General features: G+C 42.9%; 1 protein-coding gene across 3 annotated transcripts in view; it reads left to right on the forward strand.

Moving 5' to 3' along the window:
- LOC144755103 (prominin-1-A-like) overlaps window positions 1–23,859 on the forward strand; it is a 499,448-nt gene that overhangs the window by 437,429 nt on the left and 38,160 nt on the right. For all 3 annotated transcript variants that reach the window (XR_013594841.1, XR_013594842.1, XM_078643612.1), the window contains exons 15-18: window positions 3,194–3,278; window positions 6,796–6,942; window positions 13,608–13,673; window positions 23,565–23,663. Coding sequence is in view for 1 of the 3 variants with exons in the window: in XM_078643612.1 (XP_078499738.1) it covers window positions 3,194–3,278; window positions 6,796–6,942; window positions 13,608–13,673; window positions 23,565–23,663 (397 nt within the window). In the remaining 2 variants the exon portion in view is untranslated. The remainder of the gene's footprint in view (window positions 1–3,193; window positions 3,279–6,795; window positions 6,943–13,607; window positions 13,674–23,564; window positions 23,664–23,859) is intronic.

Below are 23,859 nucleotides of genomic sequence, written 5' to 3' on the forward strand. Positions count from 1 at the left end.
GGGCAAAATCGGGCATGATGCATTTCGGCTGGACTGCCTTCTTCAGATGCCGCTGCTGACAGGGTTTTCGCTTGACCCATCCTTCTTTAACTTGCCTCCATCGCTCCTATTGGTAGGTGTCAGTTGCACCAAAATCACGAGGTCGAGTGACCACTGCAGACAAAAGTGAACTACAGTCCCCAGGAGGCATTGTTCCTCGGTGAGTGTTCCGTTTTGGTGAATATGAAGCTCAAATACATGATGGACGAGCTTGTAGCAAGTTCAAGTGCGGGGTATCCAAAATGGTTCTTCCCTGTTTGATTGTGTACCCTCAGGCTTCCTCAGGTCCTCACTACACTCAAGCCTCGATTGTAGAAGTCCGCCGGGCCGTGAGTCAGAGTTACCGTAAACCTGCCTCCTCGTGAAGGCACGAGCTGCGCTGCAGCAGCCCAGGCGTAGTCCGTGTTGCAAGGCGGGCTGGAGTCGTTCCAATTCCTTGGATATGAAAAATGCAAATGCAGGTACCAGTGCTGCTCCAGCCTCTTGCAGAGCGGGGCCTCTTTTCACGCCTCTGGCATGCGTGAACAAATATTAACAACAACGCCTCCAGTAAAAGAAGTTAAGAGGCCACATGGGGGAATTTCGGAAGACCTTTAATTGGGCAAAATCGGGCATGATGCATTTCGGCTGGACTGCCTTCTTCAGATGCCGCTGCTGACAGGGTTTTCGCTTGACCCCTCCTTCTTTAACTTGCCTCCATCGCTCCTTTTAGTAGGAGTCAGTTGCACCAAAATCACATATATATGTGTGTGTGGTATATATATGTATGTATATATATCTATATATATATATAGAGATATATATATATATCCCAATATATTTATATTTATGTTTATTTATTCACAGCTTGTTAGTAAAAACAAGTTTTACTTCCCATCTAACATGGGCTCAGAACTAGGATTAGCAAGCAGAGTGCAAGAGGCATTGTGATATAGTGATAAATGCTTTGAAGTAAAGTGGAGTGCATGCAGTGCTGAGCAGTCAGTCTATACGTCAGCAGGTAATGGCAGTATCCATGAAATGCTCAGCATGGGGCAGGAGTACCAGAAGACTGTCAAGGGAAGAAGGGAAGGCTCTGCAGAGGGGCAGAGCAGAACTTGAGACTCTTTTGTTTCATCATCATTTGAAGGCGAGAACCTGACCTGTAATTCTGTTTTGGTCTGCATCAATATCCAGCGCCTTATATACCTATACATCTTGAGTGTACAAATGCAAAGGAAGAGATGGTGTAGATTCGGTCATTGCAAAGTAAATCATTGTTTTGTGCACCATCTTTGTGTTGGCATTGCATGCATCATATGCTTCTAGCTAGTGAGCTGACATTTTGTTAAAAACAGGTTCTATCTGCTGACCCTCTTTGGGACTTTTATCTGTTGTGAAGGAAACAAGCACATGCACAGTCCCTGAATAGTAAATTAGCCTAGTCCTAAAATAAGTGGAAAATTAGACTGGCCGGATTTAGGAATTAAATACAGGTCAAGGTTTCCTTGGGGATCTATTGATGTGAGGTTCTAAATTTGGCAGGAAATTGTTGTCTGTTTTGGCAGCACATTGTTTTACAGTGTTTTCATATGAACTTTTCCTGCTGCTGATTTCAGGACCCCTGTGCCCTAGGAAGGAACTAGCAGTGCCAGGGGTATGAAAGTGCAGGATATCAAGCTAACCTTAATTGACGTCCATTCTCCCTCGTGTGTCTTTAAGTAGTACATAGTGGGATTTCATGCTGCATAACACACATCTTCAGTGCTAAAGGCATGGATCTCGCTCCCTCGCTTAAAGTTAGAATCCAAGATCTCAAGCTAAGACTGGTGCACAAGGGTGTCCCCTGAATTTCCTCCCAGCCTGCTGCATGTAAGGGCAAGGGGGAACCCATGTAGATCAGGAGGAGGAAGAAATAACCAGCTCAGCTCAGAGCTGGTGAGCGTAACCAACACTTCTTACCCGCTATCTGCCAATTTTGAAATAAGTGAAAAAAATCACCTTGCCTAATCCAATATGGTGTATTCTTGGCAGGGAAATTAACCATCCGGCGTGTGGAATCCCCACCTCCTTCCAGTCTGTGGGCAGGTGGCACGCCTTTGGCAGAGGGGCTCTATCACCATCCTCCACCAATTGGTCAAACAATTGCCAAGATGACCATCTAGGAGTATTTAGCCCTGTTGAACAACTCTATGAAAATGAGGAGTAAAGATTGGTTAGATTAGGTCTGAGAAGAGCAGAATGATATTGTCTGATGTGTAAAACACATGGACACAGTAATTTTTACTATGACCTGAGAGAAACCCATATAAACAAGAAAACTAGTAAAAATTAAGGTGGCATGGAGGAAGGAATGTCCTAAAGGCTGTATCCCGTAAGATACCTCAGTGTGTAAGGACCTCCTGATGCATTACTAGGTCCACTACAACGCTTAGTTCCAAGCCCTGGTCTGCATTATGGGCCTGAGCCACAGGTGACTGTGACTAATAAGAGAAAGGGACAATGGCTGGCGTCATTGATTGACTAGAGGTTAATTCATCATAAATGAGAGAGGAAGTAGCACCAACTGTCGTTAAGGCCTCCCTCATCACTATCCATCCCTCAGGGGCTCCTCTGCTCTTTGCTAGTGTTTTCATTTAGTCGTGTTTTGTGAAATTCTAAGCAGCCTCGTATGACTGCATTCTGGGAAATTCAATTGTGTGCCCCGCTCCCAATATTTCAATGCAAGGGCTCATATTGCATGCGTACGTTAATTAAACCAACACACTTGTTCTCTCCTACAGCAGCTTCATTGTCACTTTATGAATAGAGCAGAAAGTACTGTTTCTGACAATCATGTTAATAGAGGGGCTAGTTGTTCCACAAAACAAACTAAGTTAAGTAAAGATGCATCCCAATAGGTTTCTAATGAAATGAAGAGGTTCCTAATATGGCTGTTACATTATGTAACTAGAACCAGACATATCAGATTACTGTCCAATGATTCCATTTGTGTAGTTCATCCCAACACCAGCAGACCCTGGTCTTCCCGATGAGTCCAGATATTGTTGTACTTTATTACATTTTAGACCAAAAAATTAACCTCTCAGGCATTTCTATATGTGAGACTAAATTACCAATCATCGAACTTCCAATTGCCATATTTATGCATGCCCATTCTCTTTTTTCCTTTCAGTGAGTGCCAGAAAAACCAACCGTTGTGGAGTGTTCTGCAATTGGATCAAACAGTGCCACTGGAGAAGTATCTCAACATAAGCCAGGTGAGAGCTATCATAGATGTTTTATGCCTTTTCAATGGATGCCTCATTCCTCTGATCTGTTTACCATTCCCATATTTAGTAACAACAGGAATAACAACGATGTATTTATTTTATTTATTTGCGGAGCTTATAAAGCGTGGACCATAGGGACACTAGACAGCGGAGCGCTTTACGATACGATAACCATAGGCTGAGTTAACAGCTAGTATCGTCTGAGGAGCAATACGCATTTCAAGGTGGGACAAGGGGAGAGGACATGAATATTTATTCTAACATAGAGTCTGAAAAATGGGTTTTTGATCCCTTCAGTACGTTGGAATGTCTGGGTTCAGCCTCTGTTCTGGTGTCAGCTTCTACCCTTTGCGAGCCAAACATGAGCTGGTGTCATTCATGTTTTTTTAGTTCTTGGCTGAGGTTATTCCGAGCAGAAAACTGGGATTAATGCTCATTGACCTTATGCCTGCAGTGAAGTGTGGTTTCTCTTTATGGGTAAGGAGGGAGGCCCGAAGGGCACTATGGGTAATGCTAGCTATTTTACCTTTAATTCTGCCATTTAGAGGGTGCCAACATAAGACTCACAATGTGGTCATGTGGCCTGCTTCCGTGCCTCTGGCGACTTAATGGGCTACAGCATGAAGGGGAGAATTGTATTTTATTTTAATTTTATTTTAAAGGTTTTATATAGCGCTGGCTAGACCCGGAGGTATCAGAGCGCTTTACGTGAGCATCAGATCATAGTTACAGGTTACATCGTTACAAAGGTTACACAGTTATTAGAGCATGGCAACATAGTTACTTGTAAGGTCGAGATAAACAATAAGCACAGATACGTAAGGGGAAAAGCAGGCAAGGGGAGAAATTCAGGGGAGAGGGGCAGGAGCTGGGGAAGTAGACAGACAATGAGGGTGGGAAAGAGAAGGGGAGGGTGAGAGACTCCGCATGGGAAGAGATGGGGAAGGGTGACGGGACTATGAGGACCCAAATGTTCTAATTCTCTTCTATCCACTAGGAACAGTCCTAGAGCTAGAAATGCTGATGATAGTAATAATAATGACTAACGCAAATACCAATAAAAATTGATCATAATAATAATGGCAATACCACAATGGATAGGTTATGTTTTACACATATTTTGCTGGCTGTATGTAATATTCTGGTCCTAGACAGTGGTAGAATTTCTGCCTTCTTTACATCCAGTTTTCTTCTAGGCCTGGGCAATGTGTATGGTTGTTTCATGTTACAGTTGCATATCTTCTGTCTGTTTCCACCACTTCATCGCCCCCTGCCTCAAGAATACCCACCCCAAGCCTTCCTCTTCGTATTAATAAAATGTACTGAAATTTTGTTTCTAAGATTATTTGTTGTACCATTACCCTTGGAAGAGTCTATATTATTACCTTTTTCTAACCCAGTCTCTTAGTACTTCCATGTCATTGTTTTGAATCCCGAATTCTTGCTTCTTATACATAGGTTAGAAAATATTTTTACCCAACTACAAAGGTTAGGTGCCATACATATATTTAGAGCACTCGAAAATTAAACCTGGAGGAAATATTCACGTATGAGACAAATCCCAAACATCCCTGCAGTGGTGTATTTTCTATCATCACTTTCAAGCTAGCCCCGCTGCCTAATTAGCATATTTCCTGACAGGATAGCGTACTCCTTTTTTGTCACTCCAGTTTAAGATGCTGCTTGTTACAACATTCCATCTTACCTCTTTGTGGAGCATTGCACGCGGCTCAGAATGATGAAAAAGTAGCTATGGGTAGAATTGGTTGCAAATTCTCATGACCCTGACAGTAAGTGGAATTCATAGTCACTTAAAACCGACATACATATTTCTATATTATCTGTTTTATATAGTGATGTAAAGTTGTGCAGTAGGTAAAAGATCCATGCTCCGGAGCATAAATTAAATACTACATCTAATCAGATCAATATTTGTTAAAGAGCCAACTGCTGCATGCTATTTTTATACTAGCAGTTGCTTTTGGCGCCTAGAGCACCTCTTTGCAACCTGAAGTGCTCTCTAAAGGGAGTGATAACAGCATCGTAACAGCTAACATAACAGCAGTGTGCATTGGCCAAGGAGGCCCATCGTCCATGGGGTGGTGGTCAGTCACCGGTGCATGTTTCCAGTCCAGAAGAATAAGAATGTCTGAGGAGGACGCGACCTCACTAGGATCGCAGTGAGATGGTCGCTGCTGCACCTCATTCAACAGTCTCCCTGTCTAATATGTGCTGCAGTGTATGCGCCCTGCAACCTAGCTTGCATCCGGTGAGAACTATCCAGCTTCCATCTGCTGGCCAGGGCGAGACCACAGGGATTCACAAGCCCATCTCCCTCCCGAGGCAAAATTCAATCCTCCCAGGAAGGGATCCACAGACCCCAGAGACAGCTGAAGTGCTGCTTTCAATGAAAACATGATCCTGATGTTCACTATATCCCAGACTGGGGTGCTCACTTCCTTCTCCCAAGCATAGTCACTTGCTGCTGAAATCCTTCCTGCAGCCTCTCCTTGTTCATAAGTGGTTGCTAGCTTGTCCTCCTCATAGTCCCCAGGCTGCCACCTGTCACCGAGCAAGGGTCAGGCTGCCTCCCAAACACCAGCAACCAGTGAGTATAATTCCTCTGACATTCTGTTGCAGAGGCCCCACACCCTACACTGCTCAGCTCTCAGAATGCTATCTCATTCACAAATAGTCCCATGTGTGTGCCAACATATATAATCTACCTGGGTACACGTGTACCCCAAGAATACATTGGGGCTCACAGTGAATATGTTCCTGGTTGGTCTTTACTAGTATGACCACACACTTGCTCTTTCACTAGGAGGGGGTGGTGGTGAATGAAGAAATTGCTTGTTCATAGTAGACAGTCTGTTTTTTCAACATTTTACATCATGTTTCCAAAATTGCACACAGCTAACCTTATTTGAGGTGCCCGAGCAGGTCCAAAGACTACCTTGTTGCCCGCATGGAAGATCTGAGCCTCGAGGTGAAGCACACACTCTCCAAACCCATGTAGGCTTGCTATCGCTGCTAAAACTCTCCATGGACACTTCTCATCACCCCTCTTCTCGTCACATTATGTAGCCTCTTTTGTGCCATTACCCAAAACCGTGCTACCAGTACAATATTACTGCTGATATTGTTATCTTTCCAGTCTCTCTGATCAGCCACTGGAATGATGCTGATTAATCGTTGCATCCTCACCCTGTATCTCAGGCCGCTTCCTCGTCTAATACCTAGAGGTCAACCCCAATCTTGGCTGGCCTGTGTTCTGCTCAAGCTCCATCTTCTACCCATTCCTTTCTTCACCTTTTTCCGTCTATGTTCAATGGTTCATAAGGTAACTTTGCTGTGTGATACTTGTACCCCACTGGTATTCTCATGCACTGTGTACTGGGAGTATCTTTTGTGAAAGAGCAATAGAAGCAAATTAAATGAACATGACATGACCTGTAATCATCTTCGTTTTTACATTTTCAACATTAATTTCTCTCAACCACAGTATGAAAACAACATAAACTCCAGCTTCAATAAAATGAACATCACCCTGGATCCAATAACATTCCTCACAGACCAGCAGAAAGTACTCCTGATGAACATTTCCAACTCTGGCATCGACACCCTCAACTTCACAGACATCCAAAATCAGGTGGGCATTAATGGTACCTTGGTGGAATAATACAGCCTAACAATCTGAGGAACAATCATTTAATGGGGCTTTGAGAAAGCTAGCCATGACAACTTGCTGGTGCACAAGTGTGTATGCCAAAACTGATGATGGGATGATTTGCCACCCTACACTTTTTCCACCAAGCGCTTTTGATTTATTTGTGATTTCTTTATAGTAAGCACCACAAAGGTAATAGTCACCAAGCCCATAGCGTTGCCAGAAAGTCTTGTTTTGGGGGGGGGCTCAGGCAATAGTTGTACAGTGGTGGGGAAGGGGATTATGAAACCTTTGAATTGTGAGTTGCTGGTGTGAAAGTTTAAAGTTCTCTTGATGGTGAGTGAATGAATGGTATGTTCCCTAGTTGTTTCTTATGGCTCCAGGGTCAAAGGGGCAGATTTACAAGCCCCTTGCGTCACTTTTGCACCCCCATTGTGTCACATTTGTTACGCAGCGATGGCGCAAACAATGCAGCCAATTTACAATGTGACACATCTAGGGAGCTGCATCACTTTGTAAAGCCCTGCATCATGTATAATGTATGCAGGGTCGGTGTTCCCTCGCAGGAAAGCCTCGTAGACGTGAGGCAGTGAAATCTACAAGATTTCACTGCGCCACTTTTAGGATGCCACTGCGTCACAACTTTATGCTTGCTTGAAGCAGGCGGAAGGAGTGACGCAGTATAATGAGTATAGGCCTCACCATGCATTGCTGGAGTTGCGTCGTGCCTGCGGCATGACTACAGCAATGCGGGACTTTTGCTCCAACAGATGCGTCAGAATTTCGGACTCATCTGTTACGCCATGGTGCACCGTATTGTAAATACGGCGCATCCATGGTGATGCAAGGGTATCGCAGGCTGGTGCAGGGAAACTGACGCATCTCTACAGATGCATCAGTTTCTGGTAAATCTGCCCCAGAGTCTTTGGTTTTATCCAAGTAAGGCTGTGACATTCACACGTGTAGGTTAAGCACAGTATTTTGTTTTGATTCTGCTTCTGACTTGGAGGGGACTCATACAGTATGTGGTGGTGGAATCTATTTTACTTAGGTAGCAACAAAGCAGGTTCCAGCACATTGTTTCTTTGGAGTCTGGCTGGTCACGGAGGCCAGCAAAGACGATTTACACATAGTCACACTTGTAGTTGCATACTGAGCCCAGCTCAACTGTATGATGCTCAGATGGTTGGAGGGCCTTTTTATCACTTATCACATTTGGAAGAAACTCACATAGTAATTCTGCTTCTGTGTGTGTTTATGCTAAAAGTGATGTGTAGGAACCAATCTAGATTTTTGACTGAAATGGAGCAGGCAACTAACTCATTAAATTGAAAAGATAGTTGTAGTGATGCATGTGGTACAACCCTAGAAGGATCTCCGTATCAGCACCATTCAGTTTGATCTTGCTTCTCCCATTCATGTCTTCAGAGAGATCTAGGCTGATAGCAGAGAGGGTATAATTGTCTTGTGCTAGTGACTTTCAGGTTAATTTGGGTGGTGATCAACAAATGATAGAGAAAAGTTAGTTCTAGGTTTCTGATATAGTGCAAGGAGTGGACAATATTACGTTGAAAAGTAAAGGGATGCCAGTCCACCATGACTGGGGAGTCAGATATGAGCACTCCCAGTTTCACTTTGTCCTCATTGATTGAGGAATGCCTGATATGAATTCTAAAGGGCTGGATGCACCAGTGGCACTTGGAGAGGCTTTGATACAGATATGTTCAGAAATAGTGTCACAGGATGTAGCGAGTTCAAGGGTGCACATTGCCAAGCAGTTAGTGTCAATGGTGACAAATGATAAGGGAAATATTTGATCCTTTTGGGCCTCAGAAACAAATCCACAGGTTATAATAGCTCCTACTGCCTAGGTATTGGGTATCTGTGTAACATTAATCTCTGTGGACAAATTTGACCATTGGGGGAATCTTTAGAAAGGCCGGAGTGCAACTGGAAGCATTGCGGCCTACAATGATGGTCGATGGACCAGATATACCAGGCTGAAGAATAAGTTATAATGTTACAGTCTTTTGTATCCGATATGTTCGAGTACCCAAGTCCAAGGCAGTAATTTGCAAATTCTTAGAGGAGGAATGAGAACAATGCAATTTTCTTTTCAGGCCAAGAGAACCCACCACCCCATCAAACAGAATCCCACCCTTGTGGAAATGTTTTCTCTTCAATGTGCTTCCAGGGCATCTGTGACTCGATGTCCTGACATTGGTGTCCACTTGTGGGAAACAGTCAAGATACCAGAGTTCAAAATCCAGGAGCCACTGGGCTATCAGTAGGGGGCAGTGTTTGGCAAATGTGCCTGTACTCCATAGTGGCCCTTAGGTGATGCCTTTAAAGGTAGGTGCCTGTGTCTCAGAAACCACCACTTGCAGTCAAGATGTTCTGGTGGCAGAAGCACAGCTGCGAATAGAGACACATACAGGGAACACCACAGAGACTGGTCCCAGCTGTCTACTAGATACTGGCAGAGGATGTTGATCAGATATATAACTGGTGATATTTCCGGAGCTGTAGTCAATGAGAAGCAGAGTCCAATGGTAACAGAATCATGATGACCTCCTCCCGTCACCAAGGTAGGGACTCTGACCAAGGAAAAAGTCCAGAACCTCCAGAAGGTGCAAAAGGAGATAGGTAGAGGTGCCCTCTAACACTGATGCAGACTTATCCTTTTTGGTCATGGAGGTGATAGAGTAGCTCATCAACCCAGATGTCATGCTGCTGGTTCCTGGCTAGCTGGCTGAGGCTACCTGATGGCTTTAGGGGAATCGATGTCCATCAATAAGTCTTGCACACAGGTGCTGCCAGTCAGATGTACCTTGGCTCTCTTCTATGGATTCAGTCCTTCTTCTCTTGGCAGGTCCAATCCAGCTTATCACTGGCAGACCGGTCTTCCTCTCGCTACAAGTTCAGCAAAAAGGGGGTTCCACAGACTTCCCAGTAACACTTATGACTTTTTAGCATACTTTCACCTGGTGCTGGTGTAAAGGACCTCTTCAGTAGTGAGATAAATACTGAACAAAGAACTGACTGACAAGATCAGTGTATTTTCTTACGTGATTGTCACGCCTGGCCTGTCAGTGGAGGATGCGCCAATAGGAGAGCAAGTTCCAGTGCTTAATCAATAATAATAATCTTTATTACCGTTATTATTATTAATAATAATAATTAATAATGATGGTAATAATAGTAAATAAATGCCGTGCATAAACCTTTTCTTTGGACCGTGTTACTGGCAATGCCAATTATCAGGTTGTTAGGTACCAATGCTGCCTAGCTTTGGTTCCTCCTCATGTCTTTTGCTTCTCCCACCCTACAATTCCTTTCTCTTGATATCATCTTCCATGCTACTTTTCATTCATTTTATGACTTTGTTCAGGTTTCCTGTGTTTCTTTTCCTCCTTTCTCCCTTTACTGCCTGTGCCTTTTACTGTGACTCAAAATCTGAAGTGAAAATGAATCCCCAAAAAGTGTGTGTTGGTGCTCACCACCTGCAACCATCTGTATACATTTAGGCAATGGCAATATATTGTGCAGCAGACACAGGTGGAGTCCAATATACTATAGAACCAGCCAATCTATTTGTACACTCTCAATCCACACATATACGCATTCAATACAGTCCCCCTTTATACATGTTCCACACAAGGTTAAGGTAAAGGACCCCACCTATGTGGGACTTAACGGAACTTTACATGGGGCGGAGTGGTAGGTAGTCTCCCGGCAAGAGCACAGATACAAAGTACCTATGTCCCCTTCTAGAGTATGCATTCTCCACAGAGCCTGGATAGAGAGGGCAGTAACCACTCTCACAACAAGCATTGAAAATGCAATAGGTCTCGCCTTTGATTAAGTTAAAGCCATTTGCTTTGCTAATGGTGTTGTATAGCGAAGCAAATGGCTTGAAGTTCATAAAAGGCGGGACTATCGCATTTTTAATGCTTGTTATATTAGTGTACATGCATATAAAGATTGCGAGCAGTAAAGTAAGAAGGAGTGAGCTTTGGTGGTAAGAGCTTTCATTATCTACACAGAACAAAACTTGCAAACTCCGTTCCTTCATATTGCTTAACTCACTTTATCTTCATATGTCTCCGATTACTCTGGATGAATGTAATTTGACAAATAACTTGTTTTGTATACAGACTCGTCTGATGTCCTCCCCCAACACTTCAGATGCTAAAATGTATTCTGCATATAGTGCTTCATACCGCACTTCTGATTTTAAAGCCTGCTGTTAGCCAAGATTTTCTGGTGTTAATAAAATGTTATAATGTACTTAACGTATAGGGACTTTTACCAACTCTCCTCTTCCAGCGGTCTCTTGTGTCAGTCACATTTTATTTCCTCCCAACACAACATACTGTATTAGGCAATGGGTCAGCCCACTTTAGCCATTAGGTTACCTCTCTGTGAGTGATGACATTTTGCTCTTGTATATATACACAAACAGTAGTCCACTTATTCAGTTTTACAAAAAACGTTAACAAATATGGGTAAAGCCAAAAGATGACAGTCAAAACCAGACCTGTTGGCTCTGCCAATGCTTGTTCTAAACGGTGTAAATTACAGGTGTTGCTATTTCCCAAATTCATGGTGAATTTATGGACCATGGGCTGGGAGTGGGGGGTGACACTGCCTGTGGATAAATATTACTGCTGAAAATATCAATAACCACAGCCTCAGAGCCGTACACAAATCAATAACATTCCCAACGCCTGTAGGTCTCGGATTGCCGAGACCTATTGGCTTTGCCAATCCTTGTTAAAACCTTTGCCGCTGTCAATTAGGTGAGGCAGCAGAACAGGCGCCTGTTTAAGGAATTCAGCTCCAGCTACCACGGAGAAGAGCTCCGGTGAAAACGTGAGCGTACACTAAACGCTCATTAATGTGCGCTCTTGCCCAGGCCTTTCTTTAAAAAACAAAATTACTGTTTAAATATAGTATTTACAATAAAAGTTTCGTCGGGACGCCAGGACACATTCTGAAACTCCAGGACGTATGGTCTCCCTACCACTGGGTGCACTGGGCTTGGAGCCTGGTGATGAGATGCTATGCGACACCCCCGTCAGCACTGCCCCCGGCCAGCGTACAGCACTCACTGTCCTGCCGCGTACCTGCATCCTGCCTCAGCACCGGGCAGTTGGTTGGTGGTCTGGGGGCGAGGCCCGTGGATAAAATTGTTGGAGACATGACGTACTCACAAAAGAAGGTACCCCTGTGATTTCTCTTCTGGAAGGTTCTATTCTAGCCTCCAATAACGCACAAACACAAGAAGGAGCAGGCGTGCGGCGCAACGCCTGCTTACCTGAGAAGTGAGCTGACCCAGTCCTTCCTGCCAGCGGACGGGCAGGGTGCAACTAAGTATGGTAGAAAAAGGTGCAGTTCAAGACTAGCCACGATACCGACATCACACCGACGGTTCATCTGTGTCTGAAGACTTCACTGGAAACACATTCAAGTACAAGTCGGGCCTGGAGAGCAGAACAGCCTTAGTAGAGATGCTGGAGGGCAGGAGCGTGACGCCGTGAGCGTGCACGTTGGCGTTCCCTGCGACTCGTGCCAGTGGCGGAGCATGCAGTCTTCGCCCGTGTCTGGGAAGCGCGTCTTGGAAGCGCGTTCACAGACTGGAGTCTGCTCGTGCACCGGTCTGTACCACTTGGGGGAGGCAACACAATGACAATAAGGCTCGCTGGCGGCAGCGCTTCACGCTACAACACCAGGCGAGCCCTAAAAAGGGGTGCACTTTGAGTTCCTGCTTGACCTGAGAGTTCAGCTGTGATATATTGGGATATCATCTAGCTCTCTTGGCTTTAAACCCGCAGTGCTGTCCAGAAATGTACACGGGCAGCTGGCACAGTTTCCAACTCGCAGCAGAGGCCCTTTATCCTAACAAGTATGGTGGTGAGTGTGGTGTAGAAGAACCCTCCAATGGGATTTTCTAGTACTTAGATGCATGGCTGCTAGGATTGCATTGCTCGTGGGGTGGGGTGGCTGATGGAGTGCAGATTTTATCAGTCTGTTCTATGAGGTGCAGAAGAACTTCTAGCTTTACAGATGTGGAGGGTGGTCATTGTGGCATTGAGGCGACTTTGAGGATGTTTGGTGACAATACTATTTTTGAAGTGTCTGGATCTTTACCAAAAATCAGCACTGGCCACGTTATTCTTATACAAGAGTTGTGCTTTCTTTTTCAAAAGACCAACAGTACGCCGGCTATAATAACCCTAGAATTGAGCTCTATAATTCAGTTGATTCACTGCTCTGGTTTCAAGGCACCAGGAATAACAAATTGTACTCACCCAGGTAGAAAACAGGACGGGGGTCGGAGGTAGGTAGGCACTTGCTGGCATGCTATGCCCGATAGCAGGACAGATAACATTTCGCGACATTTAATATTGGAGGGAAGTATAAGCTCTGTTAAGGAGGAGGAGTGATAGTAGTCGTGATAGGAGTCCACATTCTTTTTTCACACTGCAAACTACAGGACCAAAATCTGATTTATCACAACATTTTTCTTTATCATTGGTTTTAAGATGTGAGCTTGCTGTAAGAGAATGTGCAGACTTAACACCAATGCTTTCTTTGTGGCTTGAGTTACCTAGTGTTTGAACAAAATCTTGTAACTTTTACAGATGCAGAAAAATGTGACCAAGACAAACTTCGCGGCATTTGCATCGTTATTAAAGGACCTGGCAAACGTGAGTAATAAAAGCCACCTGAGGGCTGACGGGATCCTGTCTGAGCTTACACAGTGCCACCTGCTGGCAAAAATGAGAGCTGTTCATGCAGGACCTCCGATTTCTTCTTCTTTTTTCCTTTTTTTTTTATTTCAAAATAATTTATTGATTTTCACAAGATATACAGAATGCATATATCAGGGTAACCATAATGTATCCTAGGTAAAGTTTTACATGTGAATACAACAATGGAGGGTAGTGCGCCTTTATGGCTACCGTGAGGCTAATCACATCAAACAGTGACAGAAAACAAAGAAAAGAAAGGACAGGCAAAAGAAAGGAAAATGAGAGAGAAAAGAAAAGAAGGGAAGGAAGAGCAACGGCTGGGCTAGTTGTATCAACGCTTTTACATGTCTATGTTGGCACAAGGACACATGATATTGGCGGCTTTAAATATTATAACAGCCTAGTACAGGTAATAATGAGCATTACACTTAAATACAGTTATTTCAGGTGGAATATATAGATCTCAAGATATGATCCGTGGTAAGCCCTTTGTTCATGGAGGTTCATAAGCGTCTAGAAACGCATCCAGAGAGTTCCACATCGTCCTGGAGGATGGTTTCCAAGGAGAGTTTTGCAATGCTGTGTTGTCTGCCCCTCCGAGGTGGATGATCCAGTTTATCCAGCTTTTATATTACTCGTGTCCTTCCAGTTGGTAAGGTCCATTTTCACTGCAGAGGTTAGTAACAGGCCCAGTAGGTATACGTCAGATCTCAAGTTTATTCTTATACAGGCCGTGGGCAGATTGAAGGAGTCTCTATCCATAGTACATTTAAACAAGTCAGTTATGAAGGCAAAGATTCTGTCCCAGAACGACTTAAGTAGAGTGCATTGAAAGATAAGGTGGTCTAAATCCCCCGTCTCCCTTTCACAGTTCCAGCATGTTGCGTCATTACGTAGCACTAAATAAAATAATCGGGAAGGAGTCCAGAATGCCTTGTGTAGTAGCCAGTATTTGGTTTGGGCGAGATCTTATTTCGTGAAACGGACCGCCATAGTAAGGACCATTCCTGTTCCTTGGGTGGGGCTGGGGCTAGTTGTCCCCAAAAGGCTATAGTCTTCTCATTAAGTTTAGACATTTTGGGACAGAGAAGTTAGTATATCTGTGAGACCTGGTGGCCCACTGTGTTAATATTTGTCACAAAGCTAGTAATGGTTGGGTGGAGGATAGTTTAGCTTTTGTAAGGGCCGATCTGATTTTCAGGAAGTTGTAAAATTCAATGTCAGCTAGGCTAAACCTTGATTGGAGGTCTGAAAATGTAATTGGGTATGTGGTATTTTCTAATTGGTAGGGGAAGAGGATTCCTTTCTTAATCCATGTGTCAAGGGTTAGGATGTTGCCTTTGTACAATATCTTTCTATTTGTCCAGAGTGATTCCATTTTAGACCCTTTAAAACTGTTCTCCAGATTTTTATTGACCCTAAGTAGACCAATTTTTGTGTTTTTAAAAATGGACTTGGAGGTATGTGGGTATAGTTTATTTGTTGTTAAGAGTGCAAGGGAGCTTAGGTTGTTGAGGATGGCCTTCTCTACCTCTAGCCATGCCAGGCTGTAGCCGGTAGGTGGTGCTATCCAGTATGAGCCTTGTTTCGCCAGGAAAGCCAAATGATATAGTCTGAAATCCGCTAGGTTCACCCCTCCTAGCGTTTTGTCCAGTATACATTTTTTTATACTGATCCTTGCTTTCTTTCCGTGCCAGAGGTATTTAGAGATGAGGATATCTAGTTTGAGGTGGAAGTCGTCTGTAAGAAGGAGCGGGAGCATACTGATGAGGTAGTTAACCATCGGGGTGATCATCATTTTAATAGTCTCGATTCTGCACCACCACGTAATTCATTTTGGTGACCACGAGTCCAAGATCTTCTTTATCTTCCCTAGTAGTGTTTTCTCATTCTGCTATAGGGTATCTATTAAGTTGCTACCAAATTCGATACCTAAATAATATTTGATATAGCCTGTTTGCCATGTCAGCCCCGATTCTCCTAGGATGTCCCTCAACAGTGGATGTTTAGTAGTTTGAGTTCTGATTTCTCCCTGTTTAGTTTGTACCCTGAAAAGCCAAAATATCTTGTTATTGTATCCATCAGGGCCGCAATTGATGCCCTTGGTTGTTCTGTTACGATTAATATGTCATCTGCATAGGCGGCTAATTTTATTTGGATGCCATTGATATCCACCCCTTTGATGTTAGAGTTTGCTTTGATGTATCAGATAAGGGGCTCCAGTGCTAATAAGTATAAGGATAAGAAAAGTGGGCGCCCCTGTCTAGTACCCTGTTGTAATGTGAAAAGCTCAGAGAGTGAGCCATTAACGACAATACGGGCTGATGGGTTACTATCAAGGGCCATAACCATACTTATATAGTCCTCGCCTAGATTGAAGGATTGCATGCAACATTCCAAAAAGGGCCAGGAAACCTTATCAAAGGCCTTCTTGGCATCTAAGGTGATAGCTACTGTCGGCTCAGCCTTAATGGCAGCATGCTCTGTAATGTGGCACAGTAGTGTGGTATTGTCATTAGACATGCGAGTACGGATGAAGCCTTCTTGGGAGTTACTTATTAATTTTGGTAGGGTTGAGTTGAGTTTGGTCGCTAAGATCTAAGCGTATATTTTGCAGTGTACGTTAAACAGAGATATAGGCCTATAGTTTTTCGATGAGAGATGGTAATCACCCTAATATCAAAAAGATCCAACATCTTGCTAGAATACCAGTCTCACGATAACGAAGGTAGACTCCTGGTCAAACACCTGAGAAGGAGCTAATACATGTAGCAAATATATACGGCCCCATCACGGACGACCCGGCCTTCTTTTCTGAAGTGGCCAGCACGCTTGAAGGGTTTCCCCAAAATGACCTCACTGTGGAAGCAGGGGACTTCAACATCCCATTAGACCACATAACGGATAGACAATCCACCTGTCAATACCACCCTGCGAGCTCACATGCTGTACTACAAAATATATGCTCCAAATTTAACCGTAAGGACGCATGGCGACTCCAACATCCAGACACCAGAGACTACACCTTCTACTCTAATCCCCACAACTCATACACCAGGATAGATTTTATCCTGGTCTCTGGCTCCCACACATGGCTACTCGAACACACAGACATAGCACCAAGACCAGTGTCAGACCACTCGTGTATTAGCCTAAAACTAGGTGGGTGTCACAATGAGTTGGTGCCAAAGAGATGGCGCTTTAACAGCGATGTACTTTCGGATCCTGCTGATAAAAAAACGATAGAGGAGGCTAAACTAGACTACCTCAAACATAACGACACACTGGAGACTAACACTAATACACTCTGGGATGCACTGAAAGCTACCATTAGGGGTACAATAATTGAAATCAAGACAAAAATCAAAAAGGGTGCCAATATAAGACTAACCCAGCTTGAACAGGAAATCAAAAATTTAGAACAGCCCCACGCTACTTCTTTACACGATAGCAAGCTCACTAACACACAAAAACATATGAATACAACAAAATCCTAAGTGTGAGGGTAGGGTTATGGATTAATAAGTATAAAGCTCTTAACCAATGCAAAGCTAACAAAGTCGGGAAAATTCTTGCATCCTATCTCAAGCACAAACAGAACCAGTCTATCATCTCATAAAACCCATACCAAACATAAAGACATCTTTAGGACCGTTAATAATAATAATAATAATAATCCGCATTTGTAAAGCGCACAATCACCCGTAAGGGTCTCTAGGCGCTGGGGGCCGTCGGAAGAATTCTGTCAGGAACTCTATAAAAACGATCAGACCCTAAATTTAGAAGACTGTACCAAATACCTCGAACAACTCAACTTGCCGTAACTAAATAGGGAAGAGAAAACCAAGTTAGGACAGGAAATTAACTGCACAGAGGCTGTCAAATCTCTAAAAGACAACAAAGTCCCTGGCCCAGACGGGTTCACAGCCTCCTTCTACAAGGCCTTCTTAAACCAGCTAAAACCAACCATGAAACAAGTTTTTAATCACACAGCATTTAAAGGGACCACGCCACACACTATGTCGGAAGCTAACATAATAGTCATTCTTAAGGACCTCCGATTTTTAATAGCAGCTTCTCCACTTCACTCAGTTGTGTGATCCTGCACAATCATTAGATCTGGCAGTGGTGGGGGCTCAGTGAGGAAGGAACTCTCATTGGAGATTGCTCGGTTTGTAAGGGGCTGTTGGAAAGGGTTCACTCAGTTTGCCAATTGTTATCTGTGAAATTAAATGATGATTGTATTAAACATATTTTGAAGTATTCTATGTTAAGTGCTTTGGATAAAATTGGTATGCAGAATGTTAGTGTATCACAGTTATTTCTTCATGTGCCTCCTACAAATTCTACACATAATGGGAAGAATTTGAAATGGTGAAGGTTTGACTACTACAAGTTAGGTAAAAATAGGGAATTTGCATTGTATACATACTAATAATGTAATTCTTTAATAAGATATGAAACTCAGTGAAGGCTTTATGTTTAAACCAAACCTGAGATGAAATGGGCTTATTTGCACTTTTAACACGGTGCTCGTGTGCTCATGACGAGCTGAGCTCGTCGTGACCGTTAGAACGCTCACACGCTGGGCAACTTCCCCTGCTGTGCGAGTCTTCTAAAGAAATGGGTGTGGTCATATGACGAGCATCATGAGCACACGACCACCGTGGATCATGACGAGCTGAGCTCGTCATGAGCACCGGTGCGCTGCGCGCGCCCCCCTCCCCCAGCACAGCAGGGGAATATGCCCCGTAGGGAAGGGGTTAAGCTGAGAATGTCCAGAAGACGGGGACCAGTTGCACATGGACAGGTATTTGCACCACAAACTCTCTTGAATCTATGAGCAAGCCCTGTCTGTAATCTCTGGGACATATTTTAGGACTTTAATGGGGCAGATTTACAATAAACGAACACAGCACGGTGCAGCAAGTCATTTTGCTGCGCCGCGCTGAGTTACTTTGGAAGACAGGGAAGCAACATATTTACAACAATATGTCACATCTCTGTGCTTCCCCCTGCGCTGGCACACAAACTGCTGCCATGCGCTGACGCAAGCACCCTTGCACCCAGATGCAAGGATGCCTGCTTCCACGGGGATGATTGTTTATGTGCAGGAAGAAAATCTGCCAGGGCTTTAAGTGGGGAAAAAAACTGGGGGTGCTCTAAAATGTGCTGGACAAACCTCTAAAAGGGGTGTGGCCTATCCAAGTATGGGACGTGGTCAAAATTAAGATAACTAGCACTGTGTGCTTAAGAAAATCAAAGTCACATGCAAGAAAAGATATTCAGTAAAGGCATTGTCTAACCATCAGAGATCATCTGCTCAGCAATACTCCTTGAGCTTTTTTAATAATACTTCCTTCAGCCAAGAGATGCCATTTGATGTGTTTGTTATTCTAAATCCACTGTATATGTTTTATTTGATTAGGTTTCACCTGGACACTGTACACTGTAGCTTTTCTGACCCAAGGTGGATGGACAGAAAACCTTTCACTATTGCTCTTGCGACAATACCTCAAAGCAATCCACATTACACTTTGTTCACTTCAGTGCACTTTACAAAACCCCAAGAACAACTTTTCTTTTTTGCTTCCACTCTTGAGAGTACGTTGCCCTAGTTCTTATCAAGAAGGTTTTAGATTACTACATTCTCTGGACTCCCTGAGATCTGCTATGCCGCTCTTACTTTTTATAAAAGCCACACTTCTAGTAAGAAAGCGTTATGGTTAAGTGTCGTTTTCTGAACATGAAGGAAATTACAGCTTTACTGACGTAACGTTTGACATGATATATGAAATTTCCATGGTAACACCTTGCACTGATGCACGATGCACTTTCAATAAGAAAGATTCATGGGTAAATTACCACTTGCTGAACAGGAAGAAAATTGTTTATTGATGTAACTTTTTCAATACATATAAAACCTTTGTGATATCTTGCACACAGCACTTTTCTTTACATTTACTCTTGCCCCTGTACATCTTGATGAATTAGATGCTCATTGGAAAACAGCTTCATGGCTTTTGTTTCCATCTGAGTCATGTTGATTTGCTAAGTCTCTGAGAGCGCTAAGATGATAGGCATTGTCGGCTAGAAGACATGTTCAACTTGTATTCTATGAGATGACGTTGGAAATTGTTGACGTATTGTTTGATGTATTTAAATAAAGGAATCTGTATTTTATTCTGTGCTTTTATGATTTGCAAAAATCGAATAAAGCTTTTATGATACTGATACTATAACATTTCTGTGGGCTTTCAGGTTTGGTCATAGTCACAACATCTTTTCGATTGACATCTTTATAAATAAATATATAGGTTTGGAAATGTGTGGTTGATGGAGGAAATATGGCACCAGAGTAACATAATTAGACTTTTGCTGATCTGTCTTGCACTGATATCAGTCACCAGGAATGCCAAAAGCGTTTGAGGGGCCTGGGTGTCGAACATCACACACGTCCATCTCTGGGGTCCTGGCACCAAGAGTACCTCGTTCACAAAATATGACATGGCCTAGGGGAAACTGACATTATATGGCTCTTCATAGGCTTATTACAAAAGCAGTCCTCGTCTACTTTTATGATTTATAAATACATTTAGCAGTGACAGGGTGGAAAAGACCCCTTACAAGGGACTGTAACAACAAGGATCATATTAGTGATGTCATGAGCACACAAGTCTACCTAAAATGGCCAATATCTAGCCCCCGAACAGTCTCTGAAGTCATAAAAACAGGCAGATCCCTCCAACTCGTTATGTATCGCTCTACTTTTGAAACCTGCATTGACGCCTCCTCACATAAAATGCACCTCTTCACAATGAAGAACAAGCATTGGCAAAGGTAATAATTTTAAAAATAATTGAAGAAATGAGCTGATGGTGCAGGGAGAGCAGAAACTGCCAACCCCGGCGACCCCTCCGATTATCCTACCTTTGGAAAATACGGCATCCAAATCAAAGTGTAGGTCGATTTCAACTTCTAACTTCCTGGTGCTGTTGGGGCTGGTGCAGGATCACACAGACTAGTTCCTCTCTCTGCGCTTCACTTGTGGTCGTCTCTCTCCTAATCATCCCACGATGTCAAGGCTGGCACCACGACGTTGCTCCTGCGCTGCAAAAAGGGATGGGAAATCCTGAGAGAAAATGGCTCTCTTTAAAAGATTTCCCTTCCTCCTACAGTGTGGCTCACCTGGCATGACAACATGAAGTCATGCCTTGACCTCCACTACTCAGAAGTGAGCACAATTAGCATGCACGCATCAATGTGCGTGCTCTCACTGTAGTCCAAGAAAAAAAATTAAAATGGCAAGAAGAAAAAAAGAAAATGGACTACATTTGTGAGGCCTGAAAATAGAGCCCGATAGAGACCTGTTTCGAGGCCCCCTGAAAAAAACTGCCGGTGCTCAGACCCGGACAGACCCAGCCCACTTAAAGCCCTGCTTTCTGCACATAAAAAATCAGAAATGGGGTTTTACAACTTCTATGTGTGCTGCATTAGCACACAGAAACTTGTAAAACGTCTTTATTTAAAGGATTGTTTATATGCAGGAAGGGACACCTTGTTTTCTGCAAAATGCAGCACGCACAGAAAGAGGGAAAAAAACGGAGAAATTAATACATTGCTCCTCGTTGCGCCTCCCTACGCCTCCCCTGGGGATGCGTAGCATTCAGATGCATTTCCAGATTTAAAATTTCTTGTAAATCTAGAAATATGTCTGGTTTCATGGTTGTTGCGTGGGAACACCAACAGCAACACCCATGGAACGCACCTTTCACGCAAAGTGCTGCATGTAAAGGTGCCATATTTAGAAGGTCCTTGTAAATATGGGGCAGAGAAATGCGCTGCCAGTGCATCACAAAAAGTGATGCACTGGCAGCGCAAGGGGCTTGTAAATCTGTCCCTTAATTTTTTCACAAGCAGGGTAAAGGAAATCTGCCCTAGAAGACCTTTCCCTTCTCATAAAAGGCCTGAAGCCATTCTATGGACCGTTAGATCATATTTGTTAGGATGAAAAGGTGGGATTTGGTTGCATAATGTTGCCTAAGATCTGCCATCACTTTCAGCTTCCTTTGCTGTACCTGATTCCTGACATCCAGTGAGCAGGCTACAGCACATATCAGCTGTTCCAGCATAGATGGTGCAGGACGCACACATGTTCTTGTCTCTACACACTGGAGACCGGCTCCTCTAGTATTGAGCCCATAGCCCACTGATCATTAACCCAATATCTTACAACTGTGTAACATTTCAAAGAAATGAAACATAGCACAAAAACCTAGAGATTAAGAAATACAACAGATCTCATTTCTGGTTATTAGTTGGAAAACAATAGCACACACCGTGTTGTATAACTCACCACCTATTGTGCCTTTACATGCTGTATAATTTTAATTTTGTCGATACCTAATCTAGTTTACTGTGACATATAATTTGGTCCTAACTGCCACAATTTTCTAGTGCACATGTTTATAATATAATCTCAATTTGTTTTTTTTCTCACAAATTTAAACAGAAAAAAAACAAAGAATCCATCATTTTGAAAAAATATTTTCCACTGTTTATGAAGATAAGTTTTTAATATCAGAATTGGTTCCTACTGGCATGCACAGAAAATACAAGAAGAGAAGAAAAACATAACTTTCACTAGGATTCAACAGGGAATGCCTTTTAAGCTCTAAACCGAATAGCCATAATTTGTGCTCGTCTAGTTTGGCATTATGTACTTTAACCGCTGTTCATCTAGGCATCTTAATTCCTACTTATATTCTAGAACTACACATGAAAAAACTAAAATGCTCTCATATATCAGAGTCAGCATACATAATTCGGAACAGGCACTCGAAAAATGCTTAAAAAATGAAACAACGACTAATTAAACAAAATAAAAACACAGGAACAATGCAGTCAAACTAATGGGTTTTGGTAGGAACTGTGGGATATGTGAAAGTTTTGAAATTTTACTTCAATAACTTCCTGGAATGTAATTTTATAGCTCCACCAGTTTACTAAAGTTGGTAGGTGTAAGCCCCACAAAGGTTACTTCTGACAAAAACTTCACGCATGTGAGTATTTATACAAGAAATCTCCTTCAAAAAGTTTTCTTTGCGGGAAATTTTGCCTGCAGACAGAGTTTTGCGAGGGTGACAAACTTCTAAACTTCGTGAAGTTGCAATGTTTGTCACTTTTATAAAGTTATGGTTCGGAGGAACATTGTTGAAAGCTAATTGGAATCACCTCCAATCCACACAAATCCTGGTCATATTTGCACACATTTTATTCGTTGCTTACACTTTTGGGTACTTTTTTCGTAAAGAAAATGTATTAAAATACTTTAAAGTACTGTTTCTGTCACATTTAAGCCATACAATAGTGTAGGACAATTTGGAAGACTGACGACGTGCTTTTGTGGGCCAATGAGTAGCAATAGCAGCGTGTGTCTTATGAAGTGACCAGAAAAATGATCGGCTCTGGCTTATTACTACGAAATGGATGAAAATGCATGCAACTCATTCATGTGTCATTGTCTATGGTACAATTGGGGTTCTGTTTGTTTATCTGTAGGAACACATTGTCTTGTGGTTTATCATTGTGTAATCAGAACTATTAGATCATACTATAAGAACGTAATGCTAGGGTATCTGTTTCGAGAACAGTTTTGAAACCCCGGCATGCAGTATCCCCCTCGCTGATGGATTCTTGGATTCCATACCTGCAAATCCAACTCACTTGACTCTCTAATTGAGTGATTCAGTAATGAGTCAAAAGTTTGTGAACTTTTGTTATATCATGATCAGACATCTCATTTTTGATTAACACTGAACTTGTTACATTACTATTCTTTTACAGAGGAACTCTGATCCTACTGTGAAACAAAATCTCAGCAATGAGGCCGACAAGCTTCTCAGTATTGATAACAGAACCAAAACAAATCTTCAGCCACAAATTGTAAGTTTCTTTATTCTTACTATTGTTTGCGCATTGAATTAGGCAGACATTCTCATTTAGCCCTTTTCACCCTTTAACGTTTGAGTGTGCCTCACTATAACAAGTTAAGCCCTTTCTCTGTGGGGTTCTGGTGCACTGTGTAATACCCCTCAGTGTTTCTGCTAAGACTGGAATTCATCAGGCTACAATGGGCTTT

This window comes from Lissotriton helveticus, chromosome 5_1, assembly GCF_964261635.1.
Source record: "Lissotriton helveticus chromosome 5_1, aLisHel1.1, whole genome shotgun sequence".
NCBI classification, from domain to species: Eukaryota; Metazoa; Chordata; class Amphibia; order Caudata; family Salamandridae; genus Lissotriton; species Lissotriton helveticus.